The 13,151-nt window shown below is 40.7% G+C and overlaps 1 protein-coding gene across 1 annotated transcript in view; it reads right to left on the bottom strand.

Annotated features, from left to right (window-relative positions):
- Positions 1–13,151, bottom strand: part of LOC127442385 (ephrin type-A receptor 3-like) — a 218,670-nt gene that overhangs the window by 13,277 nt on the left and 192,242 nt on the right. The window contains exon 12 of the mRNA XM_051700372.1: positions 5,042–5,103. Coding sequence (XP_051556332.1) covers positions 5,042–5,103 — 62 coding nt within the window. The remainder of the gene's footprint in view (positions 1–5,041; positions 5,104–13,151) is intronic.

Here is a 13,151-nt window from a genome sequence, read left to right as displayed (position 1 = left end):
ATCCATTTTAAATGTAAATATTCCAGAAAATATTCCGTGTCCTCAGCTTTCACTGTAATTATTAAAACAAAAAACTAAAACACTATATATATATATATATATATATATATATATATATATATATATATATATATATATATATATATATTTATATAAACACTACCAGTCAAAAGTTTTGAAACACTTACTCATTCTTTATTTTAAAAAAAAATAATATTTCACACTTCAGAATAATAAAGTCATCAAAACTATGGAATAACATAAATGGAACTATGGGAATTATGTTGCGACTAAACAAAATCCAAAATAAATCAAAACTGTGTTATATTTTAGCATCTTCAAAGTAGTCACCCTTTGCCTAGAATTTGCAGACATGTACTCTTGACGTTTTCTCAACCAGCTTCTTGAGGTATCACCCTGGGATACTTTTTAAACAGTATTGAAGGAGTTTCCAACTATGTTGGGCACTTATTGGCTGCTTTTCTTTATTATTTGGTCCAAGTCATCAATTTCAAAAACTTTTTATTTATTTATTTATAATATTTTAGTTTTATAATGAAATAAATTAATGTGGTGGCACAATTATATTTTTGTCTACAAAACTAATTTCAAACATTTAAGCATACGCCTTCAGATCAAAAGATTTTTAAGATCATGAGAAACATTTCAGTCAAGTGTTTCAAAAGTTTTGACCGGTAGTGTGTGTGTGTGTGTGTGTGTGTGTATATATATATATATATATATATATATATATTAGGGCTGTGAAATGTAACATTTTAATTTCTGCAATAAATAGTTATATGCAATTAATGAAGTATCCGTTTTTCTAATTATTGTTTTCCCCGCTTCTTGTGGCTAAAATTGGCATGTATAAATTTCCAGGAAGTACACGCTCGACTGCACATACTATTGCAAAAACTGTGGTGCAGTGCACGCTTATTCATTACTGGAGCAGATTTTCTGTACAGAGAATAAAGACTTCACCCGCAAGTGGTGAGCCAGGTGTGGGAGAGATATGGGAAAGCTGCTGTATCTCTTTGCATCACCCGAAAACGCTCACTTTCATCGTAACCACTGTCAAAAATGAAACTATGTGAGAGAGACCCAGCATGGATGCAATAGAGACTGAACGGTAGCCAGAGTAAATAATTTTTTTTAGATTTTAAACTTCAGCATTTTTTATTTATTATTTCTGTATGTATAGTGTATAATAATGCATTTTAATGTACACTTAAGTTTCTCTTGCCAATAAAGCTTGATATGAATTGAATCTGCACATTTGATCCTATTATTAAAAAAAGTTCATTGTAAACTTTTATTTACAGCTTGTCCACTGATATTATGGCATGTATAATACTGTAAATAGAGCGCCCAAAGCTCCCGTCCAAGGCCTGTAGGTTTACGTCGTCCCTGACGGCCAAAACCTAAGGTGCCGCTGGACAAGCCGCCTCCGCCCTGCACGCCATGGCTCTCCTGCAATTCCACCAAGCCAAGGCGCTAAAGGAACTGCATGATGGCAGTTCCGCCCCGGGTTTGATGCAGGAGCTGCGCTCGGCAACTGACCTCGCTCTCCAGGCGAGCGCCACCTTTGGCTCAACCTGGTCGAGATGGGAGAGGCCGACAAGGCACAGTTCCTTGGCACCCCCATTTCCCAGGTTGGCCTGTTCGGCGACACCGTCGAGGACTTTGCCCAGCAGTTCTCGGTGGTGAAGCAGCAGATGGAGGCTATCCGGCACATCCTGCTCCAGCACGGCTCAAGATCCCGCACCCCGTCTGCTCGTCGCCAAGGGTGTCCCCCTGCAGTGACTGCAACAGCTCCGCCGCAGCCCGCCCCTTCGGCCCGGCCCCGGCATGGAGCCCACCGCAGGAAGCAGACGCCACCCATCTCACGGCCGGCTGCCAAGAAACCGTGAGAGGCTTCGAAACACCCCTGAGATGGGCGACCCAGGAACGACGAAACCTGCTGCTCTGGAGCTGGTAAGCAGACCACTCCATCCCCTGGGGGAGGGCCGGGAGGAGAATCTTTTGTTACTTTTCATTTAATTTTGCTGCATGCCCAAGTGGCTGCGGTACCCAAGAGTTCAGCAAGCACAGTTTCCTTGTTCCCTGGGTCACATACTCAGTGCGCATGACCGTCATCACGACCACCGTCCACCATTCCATTTTGGCAGGTTTGGCGCTCCAGTGGCGGTCTACCCGCCCCTGCGCGCCCAGTTGTGGCACATATCCACCCCCGATGTGACAGTCTCCATGGGTCACGAGGACAGGCCTCTTCCTTCCCCGTCCCAGGCTGTTCCGGGGGTGGTCACAAGGAGCCAGGTAAGTGCTTCAATGTCCCTGAACTCAGCACGGCCACAACACGGCTTGGCACCTTAGGCTCCGCCCCACCGCGAGGCCCCACCCGCCGGTACGTCCAACGAGATTGTCCCCTTTGTTCCCCTCACCCGGAGCTTGGACGCGTGGCTTGCGCATTCCAACCCGCCGCGATGGCTGGTCTGGACCGTCGGACTCGGCTACACGATTCAGTTCACCAGGCATCCGCCCAGGTTCAACGGCATCCACTTCACCTCGGTGAAGGGCGATAACGCCGCTACCTTGCACGGAGATTGCTAACCTCCGACGGAAGGGTGCGTTAGAGCCTGTCCCTCCAGCTGAGATGAAGAAGGGGTTTTACAGCCCCTACTTCATTGTACCGAAGAAAGGCGGTGGGTTGCGGCCAGTCTTGGACCTGCGAGTACTGAACCGGGCTTTACACAGACTCCCGTTCAAGATGCTGACGCAAAAATGCATTCTAGCGAGCGTCCGGCATCAAGATTGGTTCGCGGCTGTAGACCTGAAGGACGCGTACTTCCATGTCTCGATTCTACCTCAACCTTTCCTGCAGTTTGCCTTTGAGGGTCGGGTATAACAGTACAAGGTCCTCCCTTTCGGCCTGTCCTTGTCCCCTCGCATCTTCACGAAGGTCGCAGAGGCAGCCCTTGCTCCGTTAAGGGAAGTGGGCATTCGCATCCTCAACTATCTTGATGATTGGCTAAGCCTGGCTCACTCTCAGGATGTGTTGTGTGCACACAGGGACCTGGTGCTCTCGCACCTCAGCCGACAAGGGCTTCGGGTCAACTAGGGAAAGAGCAAGCTCCTCCCGGTTCAGAGCATCTCTTTTCTCGGCTTGGAGTTGGACTCAGTCTCGATGACGGCGCGCCTCATGAACGAGCATGCACAGTCTGTGCTGACCTGTTTGAAGGCGTTCAGACAGAAGAAGTGGTTCCACTGAAACTGTTTCAGAGGCTCCTGGGGCATATGGCATCCTCAGCGGTGGCCACTCCGCTCGGGTTGATGCATATGAGACCACTTCAGCACTGGCTCCAGACTCGAGTCCCGAGATGGGCATGGCGCCACGGGACACTTCTCGTGGCCATCACACCGGTCTGTCATCGCCTCTTCAGCCCTTGGAACGACCTCACATTTCTACGGGCAGGCGTTCCCCTAGAGCAGATCTCCAGGCGCGTCATGGTTAAGACAAACACCTCCAAAACAGGCTGGGGCACTGTATGTAACAGGCACGCAGCCACCGGCTCCTGGACGGACCCGCGGCTACGTTGGCACATCAACTGTCTTGAGTTGCTGGCAATTCTGCTCACCCTGTGGAGGTTTCGCCCGTTGATCCAGGGCAAGCATGTGTTAGTTCGGACAGACAACATGGCAACAGTAGTATATATCAACCGTCAAGGTGGTTTACGCTCCCATTGTATGTCACAACTCACCCACCGTCTCCTCCTCTGGAGTCAACAGCACCTCAAGTCACTGCGAGCCACTCACATCCCGGGCGACCTCAACACTGCAGCGGACGTGCTGTCATGGCAGGTTACCCTCAGGGGAGAGTGGAGACTCCACCCTCAGGTGGTCCAGCTGATTTGGAGTCGATTCGGGCAGGCACAGGTAGACCTGTTCGCTTCCCAAGAATCCTCCCACTGCCCGCTCTGGTACGCCCTGACTGAGGCATCTCTCGGTAAAGATGTGCTGGCACACAGCTGGCCCCCGTGACTACGCAAATATGCGTTTCCCCCAGTGAGCCTACTTGCACAGACCCTGTGCAAGGTCAGGGATGATGAGGAGTAGGTCGTCCTGGTAGCACTATACTGGCCCACCCAGACGTGGTTCTCGGATCTCACGCTCCTCGCGACAGCCCCCACAGGTGAATTCCCCTGAGGAAGGACCTCCTTTCTCAGGGACGGAGCACCATCTCCATGTCTGGCCCCTGGACAGGACACGGAAGACTTAAGTGGCCTACCACCCACGCTCAATTCACCATGCGCCCCACCGAGAACGAACCACATTATAGCGACCACGAGGAGGTTACCCCATGTGACTCTACCCTCCCTAGCAACCGGGCCAATTTGGTTGCTTAGGAGACCTGGCTGGAGTCACTCAGCACGCCCTGGGATTCGAACTAGCGAACTCCAGGGGTGGTAGCCAGCGTATTTTACCACTGAGCTATAATCTAAAGCATTTTAACATAAGGCTACAACATAACAAAATGTGAAAAAAATTAAGGGGTCTGAATACTTTCTGAATGTACTGTGTTTATATATATATATATGTGTGTGTGTGTGTGTGTGTGTGTGTGTGTGTGTGTGTATATAATACGTTTAGATTTTTTTATATATATAAAAATGAAAAATAGAAGTGTCCATAAAAAAAAGACTAAACTCAATCTAACAATCCATTGCTGAAACTAACTAAAACAAAAATATAAAGTAAATTTGAAAAGAAACAAAAAGCAAAACTACAATGACCATGGCACAATCTACAATAGACAGGAGCAAAAGGACAGTGCGCTACCTGAATCCATGATGCGTCTCCTCTAAGCATCCATTCCATGCTTAATTTCCCTTCAGTAATAGACTTTCAGGGAGGTGTCCATGGTTATACCCTTGAGCAATGCTCATTTATTGAGTGCAGGTAATTAAATGTAAGGCAGCATCTTTAAATGGCATGTGAACATCGGTGTGGACTTGTGCCACGGGCATTTTGCCTTCCTCACCTTTAGGAAAGTGTCCAAAGATCCATTCTCCATGTACTCTGTAATAATCATCACAGGCTTGCCTGTAGACACAAATAAATAAAAGAAAGTCAGAAAATACAAGATTTACCATCACAATCTAGCATAAAAAACATAAAATGTCTTAACAGATTGATGATTCTACACAAAGCCACGCAGAAATAAATCATGGTAATGTTGTCATTAATCCTTTATCGCTGGGATGCTGAAACATAGGAATGGAGGAGAGAAGAGAGGAGGCTAAACCCTGGCCACACTCTCAGCTTCTCTTGCAGGCAACCCCATTATTCAGCATGACAGACCTTCATCAGAGCCTTCCACCATCAACGACAGCAGTTAATTAACCCTGGCTAATCCACTGAGAACCAATTAGAGAGCTTTGTTTTCATGATGGGCGGTCAGGACAGTCTATAAGAGCTGATGGGAGGGCTCAGCACCTGTTGTGGTAGGCACGAGCAGTGATGGATGGCAGGTAGCGAAAGCCAGATCTCCTGTAATCTCAACATTTTCCTGCTTTCCAGGATGCACTGAATTTGTCTTACAAATGACCTAAGATACAATCCAGACCCCAAGCTAAGAAAATTAGGTGTTAGTTAATAAATTGAATGCAACATGTCCGCCCTCTCATCACCTTCCTCAGCAATAGTTGGACAAGTATTAATCTACTGATAAACCTGAGAAACACTCACATACTCACTTCCCGTATGAGATCATTAACATAATAGCCTTCTGCGTGTGTAAGGTCTTAGACTTTAGCTCTGTTCAAAAACCTAGTGAGCTACCTACCACGACTGCATTTTAAGGCATCATAGGCTGTTCCAAAAGGTAGGCAGCAAAATGATGCTTGCCTTCTAGGAGGTCAATTACACCAAGCAATTTTTGCATCATATCTGGATGCAAGAACGCGTCCTGTGTGAACTGCCCCTTAGAATGTAGTCAGTATGCAGCAAGGCTGCTCACTAGGTTTTGGAACTGAGCTACAGTTTCACAAATAAATACATATGCACAAACATAACATAATGGGCATATGCCATTCTACTGTGGTCACTAAACTCCCACAAGGCATCATCTGAAAGCTGATATCTAAAATAAAGTGGCAGAATGAAATAAACGCAAACATATTCCACTGCCGTAGTGAGTCACGGTTAACAGGATCTGTAATTTCCTTCTCAGTCCTCTGTCCTAAATGTATCACTCTCAGGTCACTGAGAGTTTAAACATTTAGCCATCTTTGTTTCATCTGACAGACACGCCCACATACTGGTTTGACAGAACAAATCAAAACGTGACCACTGGGAAAAAGACCAATGTCCAGTGTGCCTGCTGATTAGTTGGGGCATCTGATTCTGATGGTATACAATACACTATGATTGCCCCTGTTAAAATGGCATGTGATTAATATGTAAGAAGCCATGCATAAGCCGTTTTCCAAAACTAATGTTTAAGAGAAGGTGAGTGTGGTACATGGAAAGACATGGAAAGTGATGTGAGGTGAAGAGAGTCCAGTACTTGAAATAGCAGGCAACTGATTCTCATTGGTCAGTTTTCAGTCTCATAAAAACAAAAGCCTTATGGACAAGACAGTACCTAGTAGCTGTGGACTTATGTCTTATGCTCATAAACACTTAAACGGATAGTTCACCCAAAAAACAGGGTAAATGATCCTCTGTTTTGAAAATTGTTCTCCTTCAAAAATGCTAGCACTGCATAGCATAGTTTATCTTTGTTGACAGCCGAACACCTGCAAATCTAATGGTAGCTTTGCCATTTTGTTTGTATTTCTGAGCGTTGGACAATGGAAAAACTTGATAGCTGCAAGTACGAATATAAGAACCTTAAATCAAATAGCCAAAAAGAGAAAACAAAAGCACAGGCCAAATAAAGTAAGCACACAATCAGAGACATTATAGGATGACACAGGTCACTCATATACATATGAGGAATGGAAGTCTTGCCTTACAGTTTAAAGAGCCAATCACCTTTTTGATAGATAAATCACCTGTCTGTTTACAAGAGAATAAGCATGCACATAAGCTAGAGCAGCCTTAAATTATTATTATTATTATTATTATATATTTAGCTACTGCAAAGAAGCACAATTTATAATACCATTGTTGTCGGATTTTATTGCTGATTTGAAATACGGTATTTGATCATAATCTTGACCAACCATTTTTGTTTGGAGCTTTTGGTCTTTCCCCTTTCAAGTAGATGGGAACTGTACTTGTATCAATAGAAAATAGATGCAACAAGAAGTTTAAAATATGCATGCAGAGTGACCTCACTTGCCTTAAACAGACTTTGTACACAATTCTTTACCATATTTCAGCCATGCATTGTAAAATACATCATAGGCCACACAAAATAGGCAGTGTCTGAAATGGCTAAGTTTTCTCAAAAACAGAAAATGTCTTTGGTTACTTCCCCTTAAAAAATAGTGCCTTTGTCTGGCTATACAGTATCATTGTCAGTATATCAGAGTTTAGTAGAGACATAATGCTTAGTTGTGGCCTGTTGTCCCTGTCTCTCTCAGGGACATGTAAACAGCAGCCGTGTCAGTGCTGATAAATGACTTTTATTCCTCACATGGAATACTAAGGTATGTGCTCTACTCAAGGGAAATGAGAGGTGTATGTGTGTATGTATAATATGTGTGTTTGTCTATAGGTGTTTGTGAAAAATGGGTTTGATCACCCCCTCGGAGCATTACCATGGCAACCGGCTGGTTATACATCACCTCAAATTAAATCACTTGCTTGCTTTTCTCGACACCCCCAAACCTCAAGCCGCGTGTCTCGTCCGAAAAAGGGAAAAAAAATCCAATTCTCTTTTACTTTTTGGAGGCAGACTAATGTAGCTGTCAGTCGGAGAGAGAGAGGAAGTGGACGGCACTGTACTATCTGGGAATGGCACAGCAACGGGTGGCCTAGTGTCACTGGGCCTGCATGTATGTGCGTGACTTCTTTATCACAAAGACGGCTAAAACAGCGATTGGCATTCATCCTGAAAGAGTGGGTGGTGGAGGTAGTGGATTTGATCAGAGAAGATACCGGCAGTCTCCCGGAGCTCTGACCTTAGGGTAACAGCCTACAGCAGAGAGGGACTGCAGAGAGACTGAAGACCAGGGATTTCAAATAGTGGTATTGGTTCTGCCCAGTGTTAATACCATAAACAAAAATGAAATAAAAGCAAATGCATTAACTGAAAGAAAATACAAACTAACACAATTAGAAGAAACAAAAACAAAATGAATGTTATAAAAAAATTTGGGGTGAATTTAAAAAAAAATGGGCATTTAAGTTTGCAAAATTTCAGTAAGTGCAAGTTTTTAATTCACAACACAATTCAACACAAATGTATATGAATATAATATAAGCAGTAAGGGTACAAAAAAAAAACAAAAAAAAAAACAAAATGGGGACTATAGATAGGGATTATATATTTGCTGGTATAACCAAAATAATAATTAAAAAAAATATCTATCTCTATGTAATGTAGTATTTTTAATATACCATAAATACCACAAAATATCAAATTATTTTTTTTTATTATCTATTTATTTTTTAATTATGTAACAGCACAGAAAACAGCTGAAAATAATTTGGAAAAGTTTACATATGTTTTACTCAACAGGCTCTATTCTGTGAATACAGAAGAAAATGTATCACTAATATCCAGCGTTGCATTTTGCTATGCTTAGTTGAACATTTTTTATCAAATTTATGAAAGTTTATATTTTTGGGGGATGTAATCAGTTTTCAATCAGTAAATATGTTGGGAGAAAACAATATTATAGGTAAAATACTACTTGGAACATTGCTAAATTTGTTCCAGAAGTGTTAACAACTGTGTCAACTACAGATGCGGCCTTTGAAAATGCATGTTCACTTGACATACTGCAGGTGTGCTTTTTAGAAATAAAATACATGTGTTGTATTTCTCACAATATCCACCAGGTGGCGCATGAAAGACTTGAGGAAGAGCTCACGCCCCTCTGTCTAGTTACGCCCGTTTTACATCGAAAGCGTGATCAGCGTGTGAGCAGAGCATATTTTTTCGGCACCCATAATAACAGATTACAGCATTCACATCGGAAGTGCCAGCAGCGCGTCAGAGCGTAGCGTGGGTTTCGGCTCCGAGTCTATTTTTGCTGCGCTGCTGGCGCTCAATTAAAGTGACCATGCACTGTTGATGGATAAAACTAATGTGATTTGACACAAAAAAGTACACAATGCACAGAATAAGCATATATTAGTAGTCTAGTGTGTCTTTATACTGTATCATCTGAAAAACAAATGAAAAGAAAAAAAGAAATTCCAGGATATTTAACAATTTAAACCAATTTAAAATATTTTAATTATAGATCTTAATCAGAAGTACAGTTTATCATTTAAAACTACAGTAATCTACAACTTATGAGCCTGAAAATATGGGACAAAAAACTGTCTTTTATCTACTATTAAACATAGAACAGGCCGAGTTTGCTTTCACTTGTAAACACATGCACGTGACAGACCGTGACATCGGTAAATTCAGAACTTACCTCATTCGTGTTCAACAATGGATGATACAAGACTGATTGTGGAGGTGGAGAAGCATAAAGTGCCCTATTGTTTACCTTTTAGATGCAAATGTGGTCCTCCTCCTCATGTAAATAAGATTTCATGACGATCAAGTTTGTAATACTTATCAATGTCCCACTCCTGATAACCATTTTATAAGTTATGGCCTTTATTAAAATAAATACTCACCATAGTAACATAGAAATCACAGTGTTTTTCTGTATAGAGCCAATGCTGTGATGCTATAAAAACGCTTCCAGTGTGAAAGCCTCTCGAGTCTGCAGCTGCAGTTACTCTGTAGTTAAGCTGACGCTATGCTCACATCTCGCTCAAGCTTGCTATGTGAAACGGCCGTTAGTGACAGGTTGCCTGCTGTGTCTTTTGTGGGTGCGTCATACAGTATCTCATGCACATTTTAATTTATTACCTTGTTAGAAAGGTATTAGAAAATATTAAATAAAAAGGCTACAATTCGCTCTGATAAGAAATGCTGGACTGCAAAGGTGACTGAAAGTGAGACTGATTCTAATACGTGTGTTTCCAAAGTGTGGGCTGTATACGTGTTTATTGCAGGAAGGTCACGAGTTCCTTGAAAAATTGTATTAGGTTATTTTAAAAGATTATAAAATGTAAATGTGTAGAGCAAATGCATTGTTGTTTTTAAATAATGCTTAATATGGATATGCATTGTTAATTTTACTGCAAAGAGCATTTGTGAATGCTTGTCTTAGTTCATGAATAAAAATGTTTGGTGTAATGTAAAACTATTATGGATAGTTGATTATAAAACATAGACTCTTCCTGATTTCTTAGAGGGTCGTTGGATTATTACATTTGAAAACCTCTGAATTTTGATTTGCCTAAATCATTCACAATTATTTATGGGAGTAGCATATACTGTTAATTTCCTCATTAAATATGTTAAGCACAAATATTTTTTGCTTGGAATAAAATATTTTAAAGTGATTCATTTCAAACCTTGTTGATTTGTTTTATGGCTCATAAATAGGTGGAGCGTGTGGCAGGTCAAGGGTGATGGGCATGATGTGTGAATTGATACAGAAATTTGATTGGCGCTCCGGGAAAACGCTGACTCATAACTGCTGGTCTAAGGTCAGTTACCCCTCCTCAAATTCAAACCTTAATAACTAGTAAGAAGTGAAGGCTCACTCTCAGTGGCTGTGGACAAATTCATCTTCCATTAGTGGTTTTGGCCAAGTGCTGTGTCCATGTGATTTTTGACATGGAGAAGGCCTTCATTTATGAAATAATTTACAATTTTACAACAAATTAAATAGTGCAGTTCTTGGATCAAAATATGGTTGCATTGAAAACAAGTTCATCTAAATTGGTAGCATTTCTTTTTTAATTATTTGTCTATTTTAATTGTTAATTATATTCATTCAATCAAATTCTAAACGAGCCAGCATTGACTTTAACGGAAATACATTTATCCGCAAATTCCTTAAACTTGTGAAAAAAGACTGTCTCCCCTGGTTTTTATTTTAACTTCCAAAACTTTTCAAGTCATTACTGCATGCATTGTCGGTACAGAGCGCTTATGGCGAATGGGATCCAAGTGTTTAGCGCACTTAACTTTTAATGCTATTTCTAATGAACACAGTTTGGGTTCATGCTTCACATGATTAGGACAGACAGAGCCTGATTTGTGAAAACTGGTGGTGCATTTGGTGGCATTTGATTGCGTCTTACTCCCCTACCCTCATTGCCTTGTGTAATAATAGGCAACAGACATTCAACTTTTGGAGCTACAGTATTTGCAATATAAAAAAAGAGTCGCAATGTTAAAACGACCGATTGTGGAGCGGAAGATATGTATTCAAACCGTGAAGGAAAAGCATGCAATATTATTTACATGTCTACAACTGTTTATCTCATGCGCACTGTTTTAACTTGGCTGGCAGAACTAGTTATTGTAGCAAACGTGAATAAAAGAGGCACTTGGCAGCTACTGTAATCATGTGTGTGGAGGATCTGCTGTCTATAATCATATTGTAGAATACATTATTATTTTTGTGTCAGAGACCTCTCGGACAGTGCATTATTTCCGAAAATCTGAGCAAACTACATGTAAAAGATATAGGCTAATGTATTTTGAAATTGAGGACATCGATATTTGTTTTTATGCAGATATTGACTTTTTTGTTGTGCTTGGCAAATTAAACCTGTGTTAAAATATTTGGGATATTTCAAGTATTTATTTGATTTTTTTTCCACACAGGCATGTCAGACACTGTAACTTGTGTGATGTTGCTTGTTGCTTGCTTGGATATTAAACATAGTGTTTTGTAGGCTAATATTTTGATTTTTAAATATTTTTGCTTGGAATTAAATATTTTAAATTGATTATTTTAAACCTGGTTGATTTGTTTTACAAATTAATAAAAGGACAAATGCTGGCTTTTAAATTCTGGTCTAAGATCAGCTTTCCCACCTCAAATTCAAACTTTAATGATAGTGAGAAGTGAAAGGCTGACTCTAGATCAGTGGCTGTGGATGAATTCACCTTACATCGCTTGAGTGGTTTTGGCCGATCGCTGCGTCCGTGCAATCATGGACGCAGAGAATGTCTTTATTTAATATTTGTTGTAAAATGTGAAATTATTTAATAAATCTGACCCTAGCTTAGCTGGGATATGTGAAAAAAAATGAATTTCACTGAATATGTGCAAAGCAAGTATGTATAATGTGTGATAAATGTATAATGTGTGATAAATAAATACAATTAAAATTAAATTAAATTAAATGGTGCAATTCTTGGATTAAAGCATGGGCTATAGATTATGGTAGCATTGAAAACAAGTTCATCACAAGTTTGTAGAGATCCTTTTTTTTAATTATATCCATTCACATTTAAATCAATAAAAATCAGTAAACATAAAAGCTAAATCAATATTTGGTGTGACCACCTTTGCCTTCAAAACAGCACCAATTCTCCTAGGTACACCTGGATACAGTTTTTCTTGGTTGTTGGCAGACAGGATGTTCCAAGCTTCTTGGAGTATTTGCCACAGTTCTTCTATCTATTTAGTCTGTCTCAATTGCTTCTGTCTCTTCTTGTAATCCCAGACTAACTCAATATTCAGTGGGGGGCTTTGTGGGGACCATGCCATCTGTTGCAGGGCTCCCTGTTTTTCTATTCTATTCTATTTGCAAAAGAAATATTATATATAATATAAAAGAGTCTAAAATGTATATTTCCTATTGACACACTAAAGCTGAAAATATAAATAACCATCACAAGACAAATGTTTTTGTGAAGCATCTTATTTGCCTAAGACTTTTGCACAGTACTGTATATATATATATATATATATATATATATATATATATATATATATATATATATTTATTTATTTTTACACACACATTGCTGTAGGCATAAAGTGTTATTTTTTTTAGTAGTTGTTCTCTGCCACAAATTATTTCCTTAAAGCTCAAATTCTTAAAAAGAATATTAGCTTCAAACTGCCCCATTTACGATTCTTTTGTTTCACGTCTAACACGTC

This window comes from Myxocyprinus asiaticus, chromosome 6, assembly GCF_019703515.2.
Source record: "Myxocyprinus asiaticus isolate MX2 ecotype Aquarium Trade chromosome 6, UBuf_Myxa_2, whole genome shotgun sequence".
NCBI classification, from domain to species: Eukaryota; Metazoa; Chordata; class Actinopteri; order Cypriniformes; family Catostomidae; genus Myxocyprinus; species Myxocyprinus asiaticus.
This window is presented reverse-complemented; position numbering and strand designations above follow the sequence as displayed.